The sequence below is a fragment of the Cricetulus griseus genome, chromosome 6 (assembly GCF_003668045.3).
Source record: "Cricetulus griseus strain 17A/GY chromosome 6, alternate assembly CriGri-PICRH-1.0, whole genome shotgun sequence".
Classification (NCBI taxonomy): Eukaryota; Metazoa; Chordata; class Mammalia; order Rodentia; family Cricetidae; genus Cricetulus; species Cricetulus griseus.
Genome location: NC_048599.1, coordinates 136,203,653 through 136,223,598, shown reverse-complemented (window position 1 = coordinate 136,223,598; position 19,946 = coordinate 136,203,653). Strand labels below are relative to the sequence as shown.

At 41.6% G+C, this 19,946-nt stretch overlaps 1 protein-coding gene across 10 annotated transcripts in view; it reads left to right on the top strand.

The window, feature by feature from the left end:
- The window catches only part of Ehmt1 (euchromatic histone lysine methyltransferase 1), a 143,154-nt gene that overhangs the window by 47,500 nt on the left and 75,708 nt on the right, over positions 1–19,946 (top strand). For 9 of the 10 annotated variants that reach the window (XM_027422793.2, XM_027422796.2, XM_027422797.2 and 6 more), the window contains exons 3-4: positions 5,014–5,570; positions 13,062–13,233. In XM_027422793.2, coding sequence (XP_027278594.1) covers positions 5,014–5,570; positions 13,062–13,233 — 729 coding nt within the window. Of the gene's footprint in view, positions 1–1,072; positions 1,097–5,013; positions 5,571–13,061; positions 13,234–19,946 lie in introns of those variants that run through there. The other variant, XM_035447125.1, reaches the window with a different exon arrangement.

Here is a 19,946-nt window from a genome sequence, read left to right as displayed (position 1 = left end):
AGTCCTGCTTCCATTCCATAAAATGATGCTACCCCATGGTCAATTAACAACTAAGACAGTCCTACACAATTATGCCTATAGGCCAGCCTGATCTAGGTAATTCATTATTTAATGCTGGATGTTGGTTGTGTATGCCTTTAATCCCAGGACTGGAGAGGCAGAGGCAGGAGGATATTTGTGAGTTCAAGGACAGCCTGGTCTACAGAGTGAGTGTCAGGATAGCCTCCAAAGTTACACAGAGAATCCCTGTCTCAAAACCAACAAAAAAACATATATATATATGCACATATATATAAAAAAAAAATTCTGTATTTAAGACTTTCTTCCTGGGCGATGGGAGATGGAGATGGATGGCTCAGCAGTTAAGGCTAGGCTTACAACCAGAAATATAATAGATTCTTCCCATGTTATTCTAGACTGAATCAGATTGGCAATTAAAACTCCAGCACAGAGATTAATCTCAGCTCTTGTTATCTCACTGGCATATTTGAAGTTTAAAGATGATGTTCTATTGCCTTTTGCCTTACTGATGGTTTAATCTGAAATATGTATCTATCTGTATTTATCTTTTTCTTTATATGTGACGCATCATTATTTGTGAGTGTGAGAGAGAGAGAGAGAGTGTGTGTGTGTGTGTGTGTGTGTGTGTGTGTGTATGTAATAGTTTGCCCTTTCTTATCCCCCCCCACTGTTTTCTTATTTGTTGTTGTTTTTGTTTCAAAACTAGACAACATAGGGTCTCACTATGTAGTCCCAGCTAGCCTGGAACTCTGTGTAGACCACCTGCTTCTGCTTCTTGGATTCTGGGATTAAAGGCCTGTGTCACCACATCTGGCTAATTTTAATTTTTATACACATTGATTATGTTGTGCATTGGTTTAGGGTGTTTCTGTTTACCGTGCTTGATAGCTATATTTTAAAACTGTTAGCTTTTTCAAATATATTTTTTTTCTTTGTTCAGGTATGTAACATTGCTTTATTGTTAACTAAGTTTCAGCTCATTTGCTTTTTAGTTTTTTTTCTTTGTATAGGTTCTTAGTCTGTATCTTTGGGATCTCCATCTTGTGTTGTGTTTGATCTACTGTTTCACCACACGGTAATTTTCTTCATGTATTGGGTTCTCATCTCTGGAGGTCTGTTTGGGTAGCTAGACATGGAAAGCCGTCTTCATCCATGCTTCCCCACATGCATGTTCCCTTTAATCACTTTACCTGTTACCTCTGAGAACCTTACCTTTGGACAAAAATTGTGTCATTTTGCATATCTAGTTTTGATTGGATGATAGGTATTTTGAATGCTTTCATGGGTGGGTTAAATATGATGAGTCTGATTATTTGTTTTAAAAGTAAGTGTTAGATTTGTTTCTTTTTTGAGATACTTGATTCATTAACCCTTAGGCAAGTTTGGCTTTGTGGTGGGGACTGTTTATAGGCATTTTGTTTGTTTGTTTGTTTGTTTGTTTATAGGCATTTTTAACCTGAGAATATATTACCTGTCAATTCAGGGAAATTTTTGTTCTTGTTGTTTTAGTATAAGAAATTAGTTCAGGCATGGTGGTACACATTTTAGTTCCAACACTTGGGAGACAGTGTCAAATGCATATCTATGCTTTTGAGGCTAGCCTGGTCTGTATAGTGTAGTTTCTTTTTGAAACAATTAAAAATTTTGGGGGGGTGGTTTTTCCTGAATGTTAATCTTTGTACATGTGTGTGCAGTTCCATGAAGGCCAGAAGAAGATGTTCCATCCCCTGGGACTGGAGTTGAACAGTTGTGAGTTGCTATGTAGGTGCTGGTAATTGAACCCAGGTCTTTGGAAGAGCCACTGGTGGTCTTAACAGCTGAGCCTTCTCCTCAGCCCATAGTCTAATATTTTATACTACAACAAAAAAGCTACTGAATTGTAATTGTATAATTACTCTTTAATTCCATACTTATTTATGGGCCTTCATGATGTTCTATGAATTTCCTGTTCATGCACCACTACCTGTTTCTCTACATTTTTTCTATGAACTTTGAGATACAAACCATGCAGGACTTGGACATGTCACAGTCTGGCTAAGGCTCGCCATTTGGACTACAGTGTACCCTCAGCTGCACCCAAACAGGCCTGTGGAAAATGTGCCTTTTGTTCTCAGTGCTCTGCCTCTACTAAATCCATGTTACGGATTTAGGCTGGGCCATGTGATTTTTCTTTGTAGGGAGATTGTTTTCCTTGCCTCTACTATTCATTTTCATGACATACATACCTTTTTTGGAAGTATACTCCTTTTTATTTTAGCTTAAGTCATAGAGTTCTTTAATAATACTAATTGGCATTCTAATTAAAATATCACTGAATTTCTAAATTTGAGGGGACTTCAGCTTCTTTATTTTGCTACTTGGTTCCAGAACATTCTCTCTCTTTTTATTTTTGAGACAGGGTTTCTCTGTAGCTTCAAAGCCTGTCCTGGAACTTACTTTGTAGACCAGGCTGGCCTTGTACTCAAAGAGATCCACTTAACCTCTGCCTGCCAAGTACTAGGATTAAAGGTGTACGTTGCTACTGCCTGGCTCCAGAACATTCTCTCTTAATGTTTTTTCTGTAAATAGGCATGTAGTAATTTGGCTTAAAGTGTGTATGTATGTATGTATGTTTGTTTATTTTGTATCTTCCTTTTGTAAATATCCTATTTTTCCTACATAAACACACACACACACACACACACACACACACACACACACACACACACACACTAATATGCCCTTTTGATACAGCGTTTCTGTTACGCAGTTCTGGATGTCTAGGAGGCCTTAGCTTCCTGAGTGCTGGGATTAAGCATGTACCCTACCATACATGGCTTTCTTATATTTTTAGGCTAATATTGATATAGAGAAATGACATTCTTTTTTTTTAATGATTCATTTATTTATTATGTATGTAGTGTTCTGCTTGCATATATGCTTGCACACCAGAAGAGGGCACCAGATGGTTGTGAGCCACCATGCTGTGGTGGGGATTGAACTCAAAACCTTTGAAAGGACAGCCAGTGCTCTTCTGAGCCATATCTCCAGACCTAAGAAATAGCATTCTTTTTTCTTTTCTTCTTTGTTTTGGCAGTACTTGTAATCAACACAGGCAGTTCGTATTCTGGGCAAGTACTGTACCACTGAGCTACAGTCCAGCCATGCCACTTAATTCTGAAAACAGCAGTCTGACTTTGTGCTTGTCTTGATCAGATGAGTTGGGCAGCCTGTCTCTTCATTGCTCCCTTTGCATTTCTTTCTGTTGTCTGGTGCTTTCACTCAACCCCTTCTTTATGTGCCAAACATTTTATATTTGTGTTATTTCTGTTGACATGGAATTAATAAAATGTTTCTGACTGAGTATACACTGGTTCCAGAATTTGCTATATAACCCCCAAGGAAAGTTTTTACATATTTTGTTTTGCTAAGGGTTTAAAAAGTTTCTAATGGCTATTTTTTTATTCAGAAAGGATATATTGATATGTTACTCCCTAGCCTTGTTTATATGCTGAGAGGAATAGTCTCAGCTTTTTTAGAAATTGTATTCTTAGAACAGCAGATAACTAATATAAATGGTAAATCCTGAGTGTTAGGTGAAAGGTACAATGAGAAGGAGAGCTTAGGACAGGGGTAAACCTTGCATTCCACTGGAGTACTCCTGCTTTCCAGGGGTTTGATTGTGAGTTTGAGTCAGTCCCTTGGTAGGTCTTCTTTTTTGTTTTTTGTTTTTTGTTTTTCAAGACAGGGTTTCTCTGGCTTTGGAGGCTGTCCTGGAACAAGCTCTTGTAGACCAGGCTGGTCTCGAACAGAGATTCGCCCGCCTATGCCTCCCGAGTGCTGGGATTAAAGGCGTGCACTACCAAGCCAGGCTGATAGGTCTTCTTCTATCGGACTCTTTGATAGAATAGCAAGAGGAGTCTGAACCTGTAAGAGAAGACATGTAGACCAAAAATATACTGAATATGATCCCCTTGCCTCCTGCTTTTTTTCCTTTGTGTTTCTGTGATGCTGCTTCTGAAGCAACTTTTTTATAAATTCATTTTTAATTATGTATGTGTTTCTAAGTTTGGGTATGTGGGCATGAGGATAGGCCAGAAGAGGGAATTGAATCTCAGCAGTACCCCCCCCCCCATAAGTTTCTCCACTGACTCAATAGGCTAGATCAATCTGAATTGGAGAAGTATAACAACAAGTTTATTTGAGCAAAGTAACTCCCAGGCTATTTTGCTAGTCCCAGAGACCAAGGCCAGAGAAGCCACACCCTCAAACTAAAGCAGGGAGTTTTTATAGGTTGTTGGCCAGCAGTGATGACATGTCTGCCACAAGCTAGGTTTGTTCAAAAGCTGAAAATTTAGACAGAGATTTGGGCTGCTAGAGGCAACAGGGGAGAAAAGTTGCAGTAGTCCAAGTTACAAGATTTTGGAACTGGGCTTTTTGGCAACTGAGGGAGGGAAAGGGGGAGAGAAGTAGGGAGTATGGAAGGGTGGGGGAGGAATGTGGCTTTCCAGATCATGCAGGGGAGCTGGAGGTTCCAACTGAGCAGATCCCTTGGATTTGGAGTTAAACGTAGTTAGGAACTTCCCAGTGTGGGTGCTGTGAACCAAACTTAGGTACTCTGTAGAAAAAAGTGATCTTAATCCCCTAATCTCCCTTCCCCTTTAAATCTCCAACATACAGCCTTTTTAGAAATAGGCTGAGTCCTCAAACTTAACCAAAAGTTAATGTTTTAAGAAATAAATTAGCATGTAGTGTTGGTTTCTATAGGAAATAAATGATTTTTATAGACATGTGGTTTGTGTGTGTGTGTGTGTGTGTGTGTGTGTGTGTGTGTGTGTGTGTGTGTTGAGAATTGAACCCAGGGCCTTGCACATGTTAGGCAAGAGTTTTCCACTTAGCTACATGCTAGCGCTATAGACAGTTTTGTGTATGCTGACCAAATAAATTGTAATTTATGGTGATAGTTATATGGATTGAACATTGTACAGCTGTGATACTTTTCTATGTTCACAGATACACCTATGGCTGCTGATGAAGGTTCCACGGAGAAACAGATAGGAGAGAATCCCATGACTGCAGATGGAGAAACCAATGGATCTTGCGAAAAGAGTAGTGACACCAGCCATCTAAATGCACCCAAACATACTCAGGAGAGCACAAGAGCTAGCCCGCAGGAAGGCACCAACAGAGCATCTCGGGTGGCCGAAAATGGTCTTTCAGAAAGAGACACAGAAGTGGGAAAGCAAAACCATGTCACAGCTGACGACTTCATGCAGACTTCTGTCATTGGCAGCAATGGATATTTCTTAAATAAACCAGCCCTGCAAGGGCAGCCCTTGAGGACTCCCAACACTCTAGCCTCCTCCCTTCCTGGTCATGCCGCAAAAACTCTTCCTGGAGGGACCAGTAAATGCAGGACTCCAAATACACTTCCTCAGACACCAACCACAGCCCCCGCTGTGCCTGGGGAAGGGAGTGTAGACACAGAGGATAGGAAGCCTACAGCCTCGGGTACTGATGTCAGGGTTCACAGGGCACGCAAGACCATGCCGAAGTCCATCCTAGGCCTGGTAATTTTTGTTTTCTTTTCTATCTTACCTCCTTTTCATTAATGAAAACAAATAGACTTTTGTGCAACAAAGGGAAAAACTAGTTAATGGCAGTGGTCATCTAGATGTATAAGCAACCAAGTGAGATGATACCACTAGCCCTTCTTTGAAGGTTTTTCCTGAAGGCTTCTTGTTGTTGTGAAGATGTGTCAGGAAAACTGTTTCATGTCTCTGTCTCTTCCCGAGTGTGTCGTGTCTGTCCGTGTATGTGGTCCCCCTCAACCCCCCTTTCTCTGAATAGACCTGGATGTTCTAGAACTCTCTCTGTAGACCAGGCTGGTCTCAACTTCACAAAGATCCTGCTACTTCTGCTTTCCAAGTGCTGGTATGCACCGCTGCTGCCTGTCAGAAAACTGCTTTTTCTTCTGCCATTTCTGGAAGGTTCTGAAAGTCACCTTTAGAGTCACTGAGAGCAAGATGAGCTCTATACTTTAGCACTGAACGCAGTACTGCCCTATAATCCTCGGCCAGTTGCATTTTTTCTGAGTCTGCTTTTTATCACATGTATTTGATGCATGTTTTCAAAATGTCTGTAATATTGTATTACTTTGTTTCCTGATGTGGTTTTAACTTTGATGGATTCTACATTCCTGATCACATTCCCTTGTGATTTCTAGTACCCTTCATGTACAGCCCATTTGCTGTTTTCTCTATAGTCTTTAGGGCTTCATTCTTGGAACCTCTCCCTATGACTCTGCCAGTCTGTGGGTTTTCAATGTCAGCTCCAGAAACTCATAATGAGTGCATAATGAATGTGTGGTTGTTAATTTCTTTCCCATAAAATCCCTTTTCTGTGAGCACTGTACTGTGGATTTTGTGTCCTAGTATAGCATACCTTGCCTGTTTTCTATTTCCTGCTCTATGCTTTAACCCTTTTCATTCCGATCTTTATGTTGATGTTTTTAAATTTTGATACTTGTTTTTTTTTTTTTTAAAGATTTTATTTATTATGTATACAACATTCTGCTTCCATGTATATCTGCACACCAGAAGAGGGCACCAGATCTCATAACGGATGGTTGTGAGCTACCATGTGGTTGCTGGGAATTTGAACTCAGGACCTCTGGAAGAGCAGTCAGTGCTCTTAACCTCTGAGCCATCTCTCCAGTCCTGATACTTGTTGTTTTTGTTTTTTCTTCAAGACAGGGTTGGTTTTTCTGTGTATCCCTGGCTGTCCTTGAACTTGTTCTGTAGACCATGCTTGTTTCGTAACTTAAAGAGATCTGCCTGCCTCTGCTACCTGCATGCTGAGAAATTAGGTGTATGCTACTCCCACAAGGTGTTTTTTTAATTTTTAACAAAAGTTCTGTATTTATGTGTTGGTTTGAGATAGGGTCTCACTTAGCCCAGGCATGACTTGAATTTCTGACAGTCCTTCTCCTACCTTCCAAATTATGGAATTGTGGGTATGTGCCACTTTGCCTAACTTGTATTTCATCTTATCCCACACAATATACTGATTATGGTACTAGGGAGATGGTTCAGTGAGCATTGTGCTTGCTGAGGAAGCATTAATACCCTAGTTTAAGTCCCCAGCATTTACATAAAACCTAGATACTGTGTCACATTCCTGTACTTTTAGAGCCACTAGATAGAAGGAGACCTGGGGTTATGCTGGCTATCCAGGCTAGTTGAATCAATATGTTCCAGGTTGTGAGGGACACTGTCTTTAAAAAAAAAAAAAAAAAGTCAGGTAGAGATGTGATTGGGAAACAAGTTATCTAGTATTATTAACCTTTGACATATAGACTATAGACAGATTTTTCTTTGGGCTGCCAGCTCACAAGTAATGCCACAGAGACTTAACAGTTATGATAGCTTGACCTATAGCTTATGCTTATTCCTAACTAGCTCTTACAACATAACTCATTTCTGTTAATCCACATTTTACCATGTGGCTTTTTACCACATGTATGTCTGATTCCCTCTGTTTCTTGTTGGTATCTCCTCTGTGCCTTGAGCATCTATCACCTCCTACTTCCTCTCTCTGGCCAGGAGTCCTGCCTATACCTCCTGTTATTTAGCTCTTTATTAAACCAATCACAGCAATATATCTTCACACAGTGTACAAATATGCCACTATAGACAGACACACACACACACACACACACACACACACACACACACACACACACATACACACACACACAGACAGACAAAGATGGATGGATGGATGGATGGATGGATGGATGGATGGATGGATGAATGGGTAGGTATAGAGAGATACTACAATTCTTTCTCAGTCTTTTAGAAATTCTGATTCTTCAGAGGAGTTCTGTTTGGATGTAGCAGCCTGTATTCATGTTCATTTTTCCAAGAGTGCTTGTCTTTATCTTTGTGGTTTTGGTTCAGATTGCCCAAGTTCCATGTGTGGATCTGTAGTCACTGTGTTGGGTGTAGGGTGGAGCTGCTTGCCATCAGCCAACTTTTCAGTATGGAGCGTCATAGCCACCAGATGTTTTGTCCTCTTGCCAGGCATTCATGTGGGTTCAACCTAATGGAACACCTGCTGGCACTTGTCCTGGGGGCCCCAATTCCCAGCTTGGCTAGCTTAATAAACATAAGAGTCTGGATGGCCTGACCATACAGACAGCACAGAGTTTACCAGGCTATTAACCATGTCTGCTCCCATTGTAAAGTATTTGTGATGTCTACCATAAAGGTGGGTTCTATAGGCTGGGTTGTGGTGGCAAACTCCTTTAATCCCAGCACTTAGGAGGCAGAGGCAGCTATATATCTCTGTGAGTTCTAGGCCTGCCTGTTCTACATAGTGAATGCCAGGACAGACTCCAAAGCTACACAGAAACTGTGTCATGAAAAACCAGAGAGAGAGAGAGGGGGGGCGGGGAGGGAGGTTCTACTGACTGAGAAACAGTAATCCAGATAAAGGTCTAGGGAGGAGGAGTCTAAGATAAACATAAGACTCTGGGGAGCCAGGGGAGGCCTGGCTCTATAGATAGCATGGAGTTCAACAGGCTTTAACCACATCCATTCCAACCTTCTGGGTAGAAAACAAGTTCTGTATCTCTTTCTTTGAAGAGATATCCCTGCATGTTTAACATTCCCAGCTTCCCTAGAACATCTGTGAGCACAAGAACATTGTATCTTCTACAGTTGCTCTTCCAGACATTCCCAGCGTCTACATCAGGGACTTACAACTATCTGTAACTTTGGCTCCTCAGGCACCTGCATTGATTTCCCCAGACTTAAATGCAAACTTACACACCTACATATAATTAATTATAAATCTTTACCAAAAAAAAAAAAAAAAAGAGGGTAGTCGGGCAAGGTGGTATAGACATTTCATCGTAGCGCTCAGGAGGCTGAGGTGGGTGGATGTGAATTGCAGTACAGCTAGGGTTACATAGAGAGACCTTGCCATAATAAAACCAAAACCAGAAATACCCTGAAGACAGAGGGGTTATCTGGAAATAATAAAAAAAATTTCTATAACTTTCAAATTTCAAAAAATGTGGTTAGAGAAATATTTTAAATAAATTAAATAATGAAAAAAAAAAGAAAGGGTAATGAAAGGTGGTAAATGTGCTCAAAATATGTTGTATACACGTCTGAAAGTATCATAATGGATCCTATTATTATGTATAATTAAAATATGCTAATGGTAAATGGAAAAACCCTGAGACTTAAAAAATCATGAATTAAAATATGCTAATAGGCAAAAAACTCCAAGAAAGTTAAAAGTTAATGGTTATTAAGAAGCTTCAAAAATATTATTGAGATATACATGTGCCCTTTCCAGTCTTCTCAGTAGTAACATTTATAAAGTTCTAAAATTATACTTTATTTAGTTACTTTTTTATTTACTGTACATGAGTGAGAGAAAGTATGTGTGTACACAGTGCACACATGCCATGGCGTGCATGTGGTTCAAGTCACATGTCAGCTTGCAGGAATTGTCTCTGTCCTTGCAAATGTGGGTTTTAGGGATTGAATTCAGGTCATCAGGGTTGGTGGCAAGCTCCATTACTTTCTGAGCCATCTTCACTGTTGGAGCTACCTGGTTTCTGGTGTCTTTGCCATCGTTTGTACTACTGCTGCTGTTACTTGTTGGTCTAATATGCTGTGCCAGTACCTTGTCATGATTTAACTTGAGCCTCCTCACACCTGCCAATGCAATGTGGCTCTTCTCAGTGCTCATTTGTCAACTCTGTTGATTGAGAAATGCCTTTCACATCTTTTGCCCTTTTATGATACAGTATTTTGTTTTTTGTTTTTTTTTTGTATTTTTTTTCTCTTTTTATTATTATTATTATTATTATTAATTCAAGTTAGGGAACAGGCTTGTTTCACATGTAATTCCCCTCTCCCTCCCCTCACCCCCATTCCTTCTCCCCCACCTCCAACCTACCCCCACCCCATCCACCCACCACTCCCCAGGCAGGGTAGGGCCCCCAACCGGGGCTCCACCAAGTCCACCAAATCTTCCTGTGCTGGGCCTAGGCCCCTTCCCATGTGTTCAGAGACAGAGCGCATCCCTTCAAGTGGGATGGGCTCTCGAAGTCGCCCACACACACCAGGAAAAAACGCCAGTCCACCTCCGGAGGCTCCCAGGAGTGCAGGGGCATTGGTATCCATGATCAGGGGGGTGGATTATTCCCGTACTGGCCTCCCAAAGAGCGTCTGGGGTCGATATGCTTACCCTTTTTCAGGCCAACTGTTTCTGTGGGTTTCTCCAACCTGGTACAGACCCATTCGTTCGTTCTTCATTCCTCCCTCTCTTCAACTAGGTTCCAGATTTCAGCTCAGTGTATTTCTGTGGATGTCTGTCTCTGCTTCCATCAGCCACTGGATGAGGACTCTAGGATAGCATAGAGAGTGGTCATCAATCTCATTCTAGGGGAAGGGCTTCTAGGCCATCCTCTCCTCCACTGCCCGGACTGTCAGATCGTGTTATCCTTGTAGGTCTCTGGAGATCTTCTGATACAGTATTTTGTTAGCTTTAAGATTTCTGTTGTTTCCCTTCCCCTCTCTTTTACACAGTGCTGGTTTTCAATCCAGTGGGCAAGCCCTCTACCACTGAGATAAATCCTCAGTTTCAGGATTTCTGGATAAGAGCTCTTTGCCAGTTGGGAGGCATACTCTAATCTTTCCCAAAACTACAGATCCAATCATTGTCTGTTTATGTCCCCTGTCCCCCATCTTGCTCCCCTCGGTCCTTAAGTGTCTAGGGTGTGTCTTGGAATTGCTCAGCAGAGTTGGCTTCCTTCAAAGTAGTAATCCTTATGCTTCTGTCTCCTGAGTTAGTGTGTCCAGTCTTGGGCTATTCAGTTATAGCTATTGTGACTACACATTCATGTGTATATACATTTTTCTGTTTCTGGGTTAAATATCCAAGAGGGTCAGCTCTTATCCTTGACTTCTGACTGCTAGTCTTACAGTTGCTTGCCACCATTGACAGCCTGATTTTTCATTTTGATGAACTGAAGTTTGATATCTCATTTGATTGAATTCACTTTATCAATTTTATGTTTGGGGCTATGTCCTTGGTGTCATTTGTGAGAATTCTTCACATGACCTAGATCTTTAAAGTTTTCCAGCTTTCTTCTGTCAGAATTGTATGCTTTAGGAGTTTTTGTTGTCTGCATTTTCCCTCGGGATCTGTTTCAGCAACCCACTCCTACATGATCTAGCTAATTTGATTTAGGTGTCTAGGAGGAGGTGGTTCTGCCTTCCTGCCATATGGGGAATTGGTTCTTGGTACTGATGGAATTCTGTGTTGAGTTCTGACTGCAATGAATTGTCAGGCTGAGAACTTCATTGCTGAGCATTTAATACCAGGAGGTAGAGGAGGAGGGGTATGTGTCTCTCCGTGTGTGTGTGTGTGTGTGTGTGTGTGTGTGTGTGTGTGTGTGTGGTGGGGGGTGGATGGGGGGTGCTAGGGGGACAGCAGAGACTGTGCGTGTATTCTTTTCTATATGGTATGAGGAAAGAAGTCTCCTTCACCCCCCATTTTATTTATTTATTTTTTTAAAAAACAGGGTCTTTCTATATAGCCCTGAGTTTCCTAGAACTTACTGTGTAGACCAGACCAGCCTCAAACTTACAGAGACGACCTGCCTCTGCCTTGCAGAGTGCTGGGATTAAAGTCCAGTGCTACCACACCTGGCCTACTTTTGTATGTAGATACCCTGTGTTCTCAGAAACCATGTATGGTGGACAAAGCCTTGTCTTGTAATGCCTTTCATTTTTAGGCAGTTACTTGTTGCACAATAAAATTTAATTCAAGCTGAATTGTATGTGGCTTAAACTGAAAGATGAAGCTATCTCCAAAGTTTGGTGAGTTTATAGTCAGAGAGGGGAGGTTTAGTGGTGTATACGCAGTTTGGACTAAAGGCAGGGTAGGGGATTAAGTATTGGGAGTTTGTTATTGCTATCACAGGTAACTGCTTTGCAGGAAGCTAGACTAAAAGCCAATTCAGGAGATTGTTGGATCATGGGCCTGCCCCATTAAGAACACTTTTTCCTTTTTAAAAGATTTTTATTTATTATGTATACAGTGTTCTATCTGCATGTTTGCCTGCAGGCCAGAAGAAGGCACCCGATTTCCTTTTAGGATGGTTATAAGCTGTGGTTGCTTGGAATTGAACTCAGGACCTCTGGAAGAGCAGCCAGTGCTGTTAACCTCTGATCCCATTTCTCCAGCCCCTTAAGAACACTTTTAAAGACACAAGGCAGCCTAGGAGAGATCTAGCCTTGCCTCCCTATAACCCAGTCTTTGTCTTCCCTGCAGGTATAGCAGCAATGTGCTAACATGCCTCCCTTACCTTCTTTTACAGCTGTAGCTTTACTGCCTAGCTCAAGCTAGCCTTGAATTTTGGTAGGCTTCTTTTTTGTTGTTATTTGAGACAGGGTTTCTGTGTAGCCCCAGCCATCTTGAACTCACAGAGATCTACCTGCCTTTGACTCCTCTGAATGCTGGGATTAAAGATGTGCTCCACCACTGCCTGACAATTTGGTAGGCTTTTTATCTAAGTGACTAAATCACTATTCCTCCTCAGTGAAGACTATATATTATCTTAGATCACTCACCCCTTAGGAAAACTTAGATTCTCTACTCCCCCCTCTCTTCTCAGTTGGTATCTGGGATGGAATCATCACTGTAGTGGCAAAGGGGAATTATTAAATACCTGTTTATCAGAGATATATTTAAACTATGAAATCAGCTTTGTCTCATACCTGATTCTTCATCCAGCAGAGGATAGTAGGACTGAGTGTTCTGCTCATGTTCTAGAGCTAGGTCTTTCTTTGCTGATGGTTGTTCTATTCATTTTTGTGGACTTTCTACCTTCCTCCACCATGACCTGTCTTTCAATAAATGGGAATTAAAGTAATTAATTTAATTCAATTAAAAGTAATTGAATTTTGGATGCATGTTATTTAAGTCACCATTTGCTTCTGCAGTCATTGTAATTACTTGTCTTTGTTTTGAAGCATCCAGCCAGCAAAGACCACAGAGAAGTTCGAGACCATAAGGAACCAAAAGAGGATATCAACAGAAACATTTCTGAATGTGGACGACAGCAGATTTTACCAACCTTCCCAGCCCTCCACCAGTCGCTACCTCAGAACCAATGCTACATGGCCACCACAAAGTCCCAAACAGGTGAATGCACACACGCACGCATGCACGCACGCTTTGAACTTGTTTCTGTCCAGCATTGTAATGCTGGGTACTTTTGGAGATGAGTAATAGGCCTGCATGGCTGAGAAGCCCTCTGCCATCAATCTTACGGCTTCTGTTTTCTTTCCTGATTTGCTTTCAATTTTAAAGTAAACATTGTATTTCTTACTGAAATCTTTTGATATGTGAGTCAAAGACTATGAATTCTGTGAGGTGCTGATAGAAGCACTAAGGTGTATTAGGCCAAGGTACAGAGAGTTATCCTTGGGCTTGATCTAGTTTTGTAACAAGCTACTTAACTTTTCTCCTCACTCTTCTGACCTTACTGTGTGTCTTGTCAGTGGAAAGGGTGACTAGTACTTGATTATTATTGGGGGTCAGGTTCTCTTCACTTATTTATTTTTAATTTAGTATTAATTTTTTTTCCTAGACAGTGTTTTTTTTGTTACCCTGGCTCTCCTGGAACTAGCTCTGTAGACCACATTGGCTAGAGGCATGTGCGACCACACTTGGCTTCTTTATTCATTTTTAAAACCATGTGTATGTTTGTGTATAGATATGTACACATGAACAAGGGAGGAGGCCAAGGAGGCCAGAAGAGGGATTAGATTCTCTGGCACATGGTTGGAGTGTGTGGCAGAATGAAACTGCTTGCTTTCAGTGACTTGAAGACCTCAATGGGTCCCATAAATTCTCACTATGTTAGTGACTAAATGTTTAGCACATGACTTTTGGAGATCTTCAAGATCCAAACTGGAAGCTAGGTTATTTGATGGGGTAAGGCTTTTAATCCCAGCACTCTGGAAGATGAGCCTGGAATATTGCAAGTTCAGGACCAACCTGAGACCTTGTCTCAAAAACAAGCAAACCATAAAGAATCAAGCCATAGCAATTTGTAAACTTTCTTATGAATCTTTAGACTTTATTATTATCATTATTTCACGACTTGAATCACCCTTGGTTTGGCCAGTCATGGACACTGTCCAGGTACATATCTCCAGTCTTTGATTTGATCTATCATTTTCTGAAAATATTTTGGTTGGACTATATGTCCAAGTTTCATCTTATCGTTTCCATTTGCTGACCTGTGTTGGTTGCTTGTAAGGAGCTCTCAGTCTTTTAATTGGAGCATGGTAGTTAGTAAGCAACTTGATTTATATCTCCCTACTTGACACCCTTACTTTTTGGCTATTATCTCAGTGTTACCTGTTTTGAACAATTAACCCTGATATTTTTCAGTGTTGTGTAGAGTTATTCACTTCCATTTATTTTATGTTCTTTCCTTTAGCTTTCCTTCTCTCTATGTAAGCTGGTGGTTAATTTGAAGCAGCCTCAAAATGTAATATGCTTCAGCAATTGACTGACTTGTTTTGATTCTTTAGTTGCTGATCCTTCCCTGGTCCAAGGATCTGTTGCCACTTCAGGGCTTGTTCCACTCTCAGGATAGAGAAGAAGTCAGAATTTCTGTGTCTTTGTGTTTCCTAGAGAGAAGCGTAAGCATGCCCTGCATTGCCATCTTGACTTATTACCATCATTGGTATACCTTCTATTGTCCCTGGGAATGTAGAAGCTCAGCTCTGAGGGTGAGGCTTCTGGGAAAATGCTAGAAGTTAAGGAGACATATAAGGCAACTATTAGCATGGCAGAAAGGAAGCTGTACCTTTGTAAAAGCCTGGATACAGATCTAATGCTGGGACAATTTCCATCCTGTTCTGCTGCTTCAGACCTCATCCTTCTGTATGCCTCCTTATTTTCAGGGCATCAAAGTTGTTTGATTTTGTATATTAATCCTTAATATTACTATGATGATTATAACAGAAGGCTCTATTCTTTTCCTTCCTGTTGAACCAGTGCATTTAGTACAGGCAGAGAAGATGAACTGATCCCCTTTGGCTAAAAGTGCATTTTTTGCCTGAAGTTCATTTCCATCTCAGGAAGGTATAGGCCCACAGGACCTGTATTTTCCCCTTTTATTTTTCAGTGTCAGATGTGAAAAACCTTGGTGATGGCCAGAGGGTGGGAACCTGTGTATCCCATTCAGTGGCGCACAGTCCAGGCAGTGAATGGGGGTAACAAACCAGAGGGATGGCTATGTGGATAAAGTGTTTGGGATGCAAGTATAAGCATGGTGTTCAGCCCCACATAAAAACTAGGCCTATAATCCCAACTCTTGAGGAGACAGGTTTTCCACATAAAGCTAGATTAGATCAGTTCACTAGCTTTGGGCTCAACTAGAGACCTTTGCCTCAGTAAATAGAGTAGAATAAATCGAGGAATACATCTGGCCTCTCCAGTGGTTGGCTAAGCAAGTTCTGCCAGCAATAGAGACTGACAATGAGCCCCAGATATGGCTTATTCCCCTGGATGACCAGACAGTATCACATTGGTGCACTATATTGATGATGATATGCTGATTGGACAAAGTGAACAGGAGGTAACAACCACTTTGGATTTGTTGGTAACATATGTGCTCATCAGAAGATAGGAAATAAATCTACCTCACAGATGTTCTTAGGAGTTCAGTGGTATGGGGTATGCACCTGATCTATCACACCACAAAGGTTGTTTGAATGATTGACTGACACATTTTGTCAGAAGATGGTCCACTGAAAAGGAGTTGGAGATGCCTGAAATCCCTTGGCTTAGTGTTGATAAAAGAATTTTAAGGCTCAGGGAAGTTGCAATGGTAGAGTGGATACACTGTATAAAACCATATCCTTCATATGGGAAGATTAAGAAGACACTTTTTTACTAATCTTATAAAAAATGGCAAGAGGGGAACCAGCACATTTGAAGAGCTTTATTGTTGCCCCTTTTCTTGTGCCAGACCTTAGGGTTGGAAATGCTGCTTCTCAGTTGGATGAATTAAATGTAGTGGGTTTAATTGGGCCCCTAGGTACCAGGGGCCAGGTGACAGCAATGAGTCACCAAATGCAAAGTGATCATGGTTATTGTAATGGGCAACATAGACAAAAACAGTATCTGACTGTATGGGCTGACGTGTAATAGTCATGATAGGCAAAGTGAAACTTATGGTGGCATGACATGTCTGGGCCTTAGCACTGGCTAATCACTCATGGTGTTTCCAATCATGAAATAGATAAGAAGCCTACTGAATTTTTCTTTGATCTGTGTAAGAGGAAAACTTCTCAAATGAAAGAAAGGCTACATTGGATCCTGGCAAAGGAAGTCAATTTCTGGACTTGAACCGTTTTGTACACCCAGAACACCTGAGGAAAGACCTTGATAAATTAAATGTTTTGCAGTTAACCTTTCCCCAATCTTTGCACAGAGGACTTTTACAAGGGTAACTACACTAGGGGAAAGGAAACAATCATACTCTCTGGGGCCTCACTGGATCCTGGTTCTGAATTGGCCCTGATTTTGGGAGATTCCAGAAACATGTGGCCCTTTGGTTAAAGCAGGAGCTTATAGAGGCCAAGTGATTAATGGAGTTTTGGCTGAAATCCAACTTACAGTAGGTCAGGTGGGTCCCCAAATTCATCCTATGGTTGTTTTCCTAGTCCCAGAATGTATAACTGGGATAGGTATACTTAGACTTTGGCAGAATTCTCGCATTGGTTCCCTGATCTGTAGAGTGAGGGCAATTATGTTTGGAAAGTTTAAATGGAAGCCTTTAGAGTTGCCTCTGCCAATGGAAATGGTGAATCAAAAATAGTACTGTACCTCTGGAGGAACTACAGAAATTAGTGCCACTATCAAGGACTTGAAAGATGCAGTGGTGATGGTCCCCACTACCTCTCCCTTTAACTCTCCTATCTGGCCTGTGCAGAAGGAGACAGACAGATGGACCTGGAGATTGACAGTTGACTATCGAAAACTCAAATAAACTAGTGACTCCAATTGCAGTTGCTGTACCAGTTGTGGTGTCCTTTTTTTGTTTGTTTGTTTTGTTTTTTGAGACAGGCTTTCTCGTATTGTTTTGGAGGCTGTCCTGGAACTCACAGAGATCTGCCTGCCTCTGCCTCCCGAGTGCTGGATTAAAGGCCTGTGCCACCAATGCCCGGTTTCAGTTTTGGTGTCTTTATCTCAGCATATTAACATATTAACATCTGAGCATATTAACACCTGGTACATGGTATGCAGCAGCTATTGACCTAGAAAATGCCCTTTTCTAGGTACCTGACTATAAGGACCACCAGAAGCAATTTGCTTTCAGTTAGCAAGGCCAGCAGTGAACCTCTACCGTTTTACCTCAAGGAGATGTTAATTCTCCAGTCTTGTGTCATAACTTAGGAGGAATTTTGATTGTCTGTCTCTTCCACAAAGTATCACATTGGTGTAGTATATTGGTGACATTATGCTGATTGGACCATGTGAACAGGAGGTAGTAATCACTTTGGAATCATCAGTATCCCCCCATATGCATACAAGAAGATGGGAAATAAATCCAACCAAAATTCAAGTGTTTTCTACCTCAGTAAAATTCTCAGGATTCCAATAGTGTAAGGCAAGCAGAGATATTCCCTCTAAGGTAAGAATAAGTTATTACACTTGTTCCCTTCCACCACCAAGAAAGTAGTACAATGTTAGTGGGACTATTTGGATTCTGGAGACAGCACATTCCCTACATGGGGTTCCCTATTCCAGCTCATATACTAAGTGACTCAGAAATCTGATAGCTTTGTGTGGGCCCTGGAATAGGGCAAAGCTCTTCATCAGGTCCAGGTTGCTGTCTAGGCTGCTCTACCACTTGGACCATATGATTCAGCAGACCTGATGGTATCTGGGTGTCAGATAGTGGCAGATAGCGATGCTATTCAAAGCCTTTGACAGGTTCCTATAGGTTAATCCCAGAAGAGACCTTTGGGATTTTGGAGCATGGCTCTACCTCCATCGGCAGACAACTATTCCCTTTGAGAGACATTTCTTGGCCTGCTATTGGACCTTAGTGGAAATTGAACATTTGGTAATGGGCTACCAAGTTACCATAAGACCTGAGCAACCTATCATGAGCTGGGTAGTATCTAGCTCACCAAGGCATAAAATAAGCACGCACAGCAGCAATCTGTTATCAAATAGAAGTGGTATATCCCTGACTGGCCTGGAGTAGGTCCTGAAGGCACAAGCAAGTTATGTGAAGAAGTTTCTCCCCATTACAATGCTCTCTGCTGCCAAGTATACACTGATAGTCTCATCGGTTGTGCCCTTTGATTGATTGAGGAAAAGAAGACTAGGGCCTGGCTTACTGATGGTTCTTCATGCTATGAAGGCATCACCCAGAAGTGCACAGCTGAAGCATTACATCTCTTTCTGGGATAATCCTGAAGAACACTGGTGCAGGGAAATCTTCACAGTGGGCAGAACTTTGCTCACTACACGTGTCATACAGTGTGCAATTGTTTTCTAATTCATGTGCTGTACCTGTGGTGGTTTGAAAGAAAATGGTCACCAAAGGTAGTGGCACTATTAGGAGGTGTGGCCTTGGAGTAGGTTTGGCCTTGTTGGAGGAAGTATTACTCTGGGGGTGGGCTTTAGGGGCTCATATGCTCAATCCACACCCAGTGAATTACTTCACTTACTGTTGTCTAAAAGATGTAGAACTCTTAGCTCCTTCTATAGCACTGTGTCTTTCTGCATGCAGTCATGTCCCACCATAATGATAGTGGACTAAACCTCTGAACTGTCAGCTACCTCCATTAAATGTTTTTCATTTATAAGAGTTACTACCATGGTCATCGTGTCTCTTCACAGCAATAGAAAACCTAACTAAGACAGAAGTCAATGGATTGGCTGGATGAGAGACTTGGAAAGGCCAAGATTAGAAAATTAGTGAGAAAGACATCTGGGGGAGAAGATGTGGATAGATCTCTCCAAATGGGGAAGGATGTGAAGATTCTTGTGTCCCAAGTAAATGTCCACTGAAAGGTGACTTCAGCTGAGGAAGAGTTCAATAGTCAAGTAGTTGACATTCTACTGTGGACAGTCAGCCATTCCTGTCATTACTCAATGGTCCCATGAACAAAGTGGCCATGGTGGCTGAGATGGGAGTTATGCATGGGCTCAACAACATGAACTTACACTCACCAAGGCTGACCTGGCTACAGCCACTCCTGAGTTCCAGATCTGTCAGCAGCAGACCAACACTGAGCCCCAGATGTGCCATCATTCTCCGGAGTGGCCAGCAAGCAACCTGGTGGCAGGTTGACTACATTGGACCACTTCCTCCTTGGAAAAGACAATGCTTTATTCTTACTGGAATAGATGCTTGTTCTAGTTATGGATTTGCCTTTTCTGCATGTAGCACTTTTGCCAAAACCAGCATCCATGGGTTTACAGAATGCCTTATCCACACAGAATTGCTTCTTACCAAGGAACTTACTTCATAGCCAGAGAAGTTTGACAGTGGGCCCATGGTCATGGATTCAACTACTGTTATCATGTTCCCCACCATCCTGAGAAGTTGCTGATAGAAAAATGGAATGACCTTTTGAAGACACAGTTATAATGTCAATTAGGTGCAACCTGGAAGGCTGGTTCAGGGTTCTCCAGAAGGCAGTATGTACTTTGAATCAGCATCCAGTATATGGTACAGTTTCTCCCATAGCCAGGATTTAGGAATCAAGGGTGGAAAAAGGAATAGTTCCCCTCACTGTCACCCCTAGTGACTCATTAGGAAAATTTTTACTTTTGTTTCAACTATCTTAAATTCTGCTGGCCTAGAAGTTTCGGCT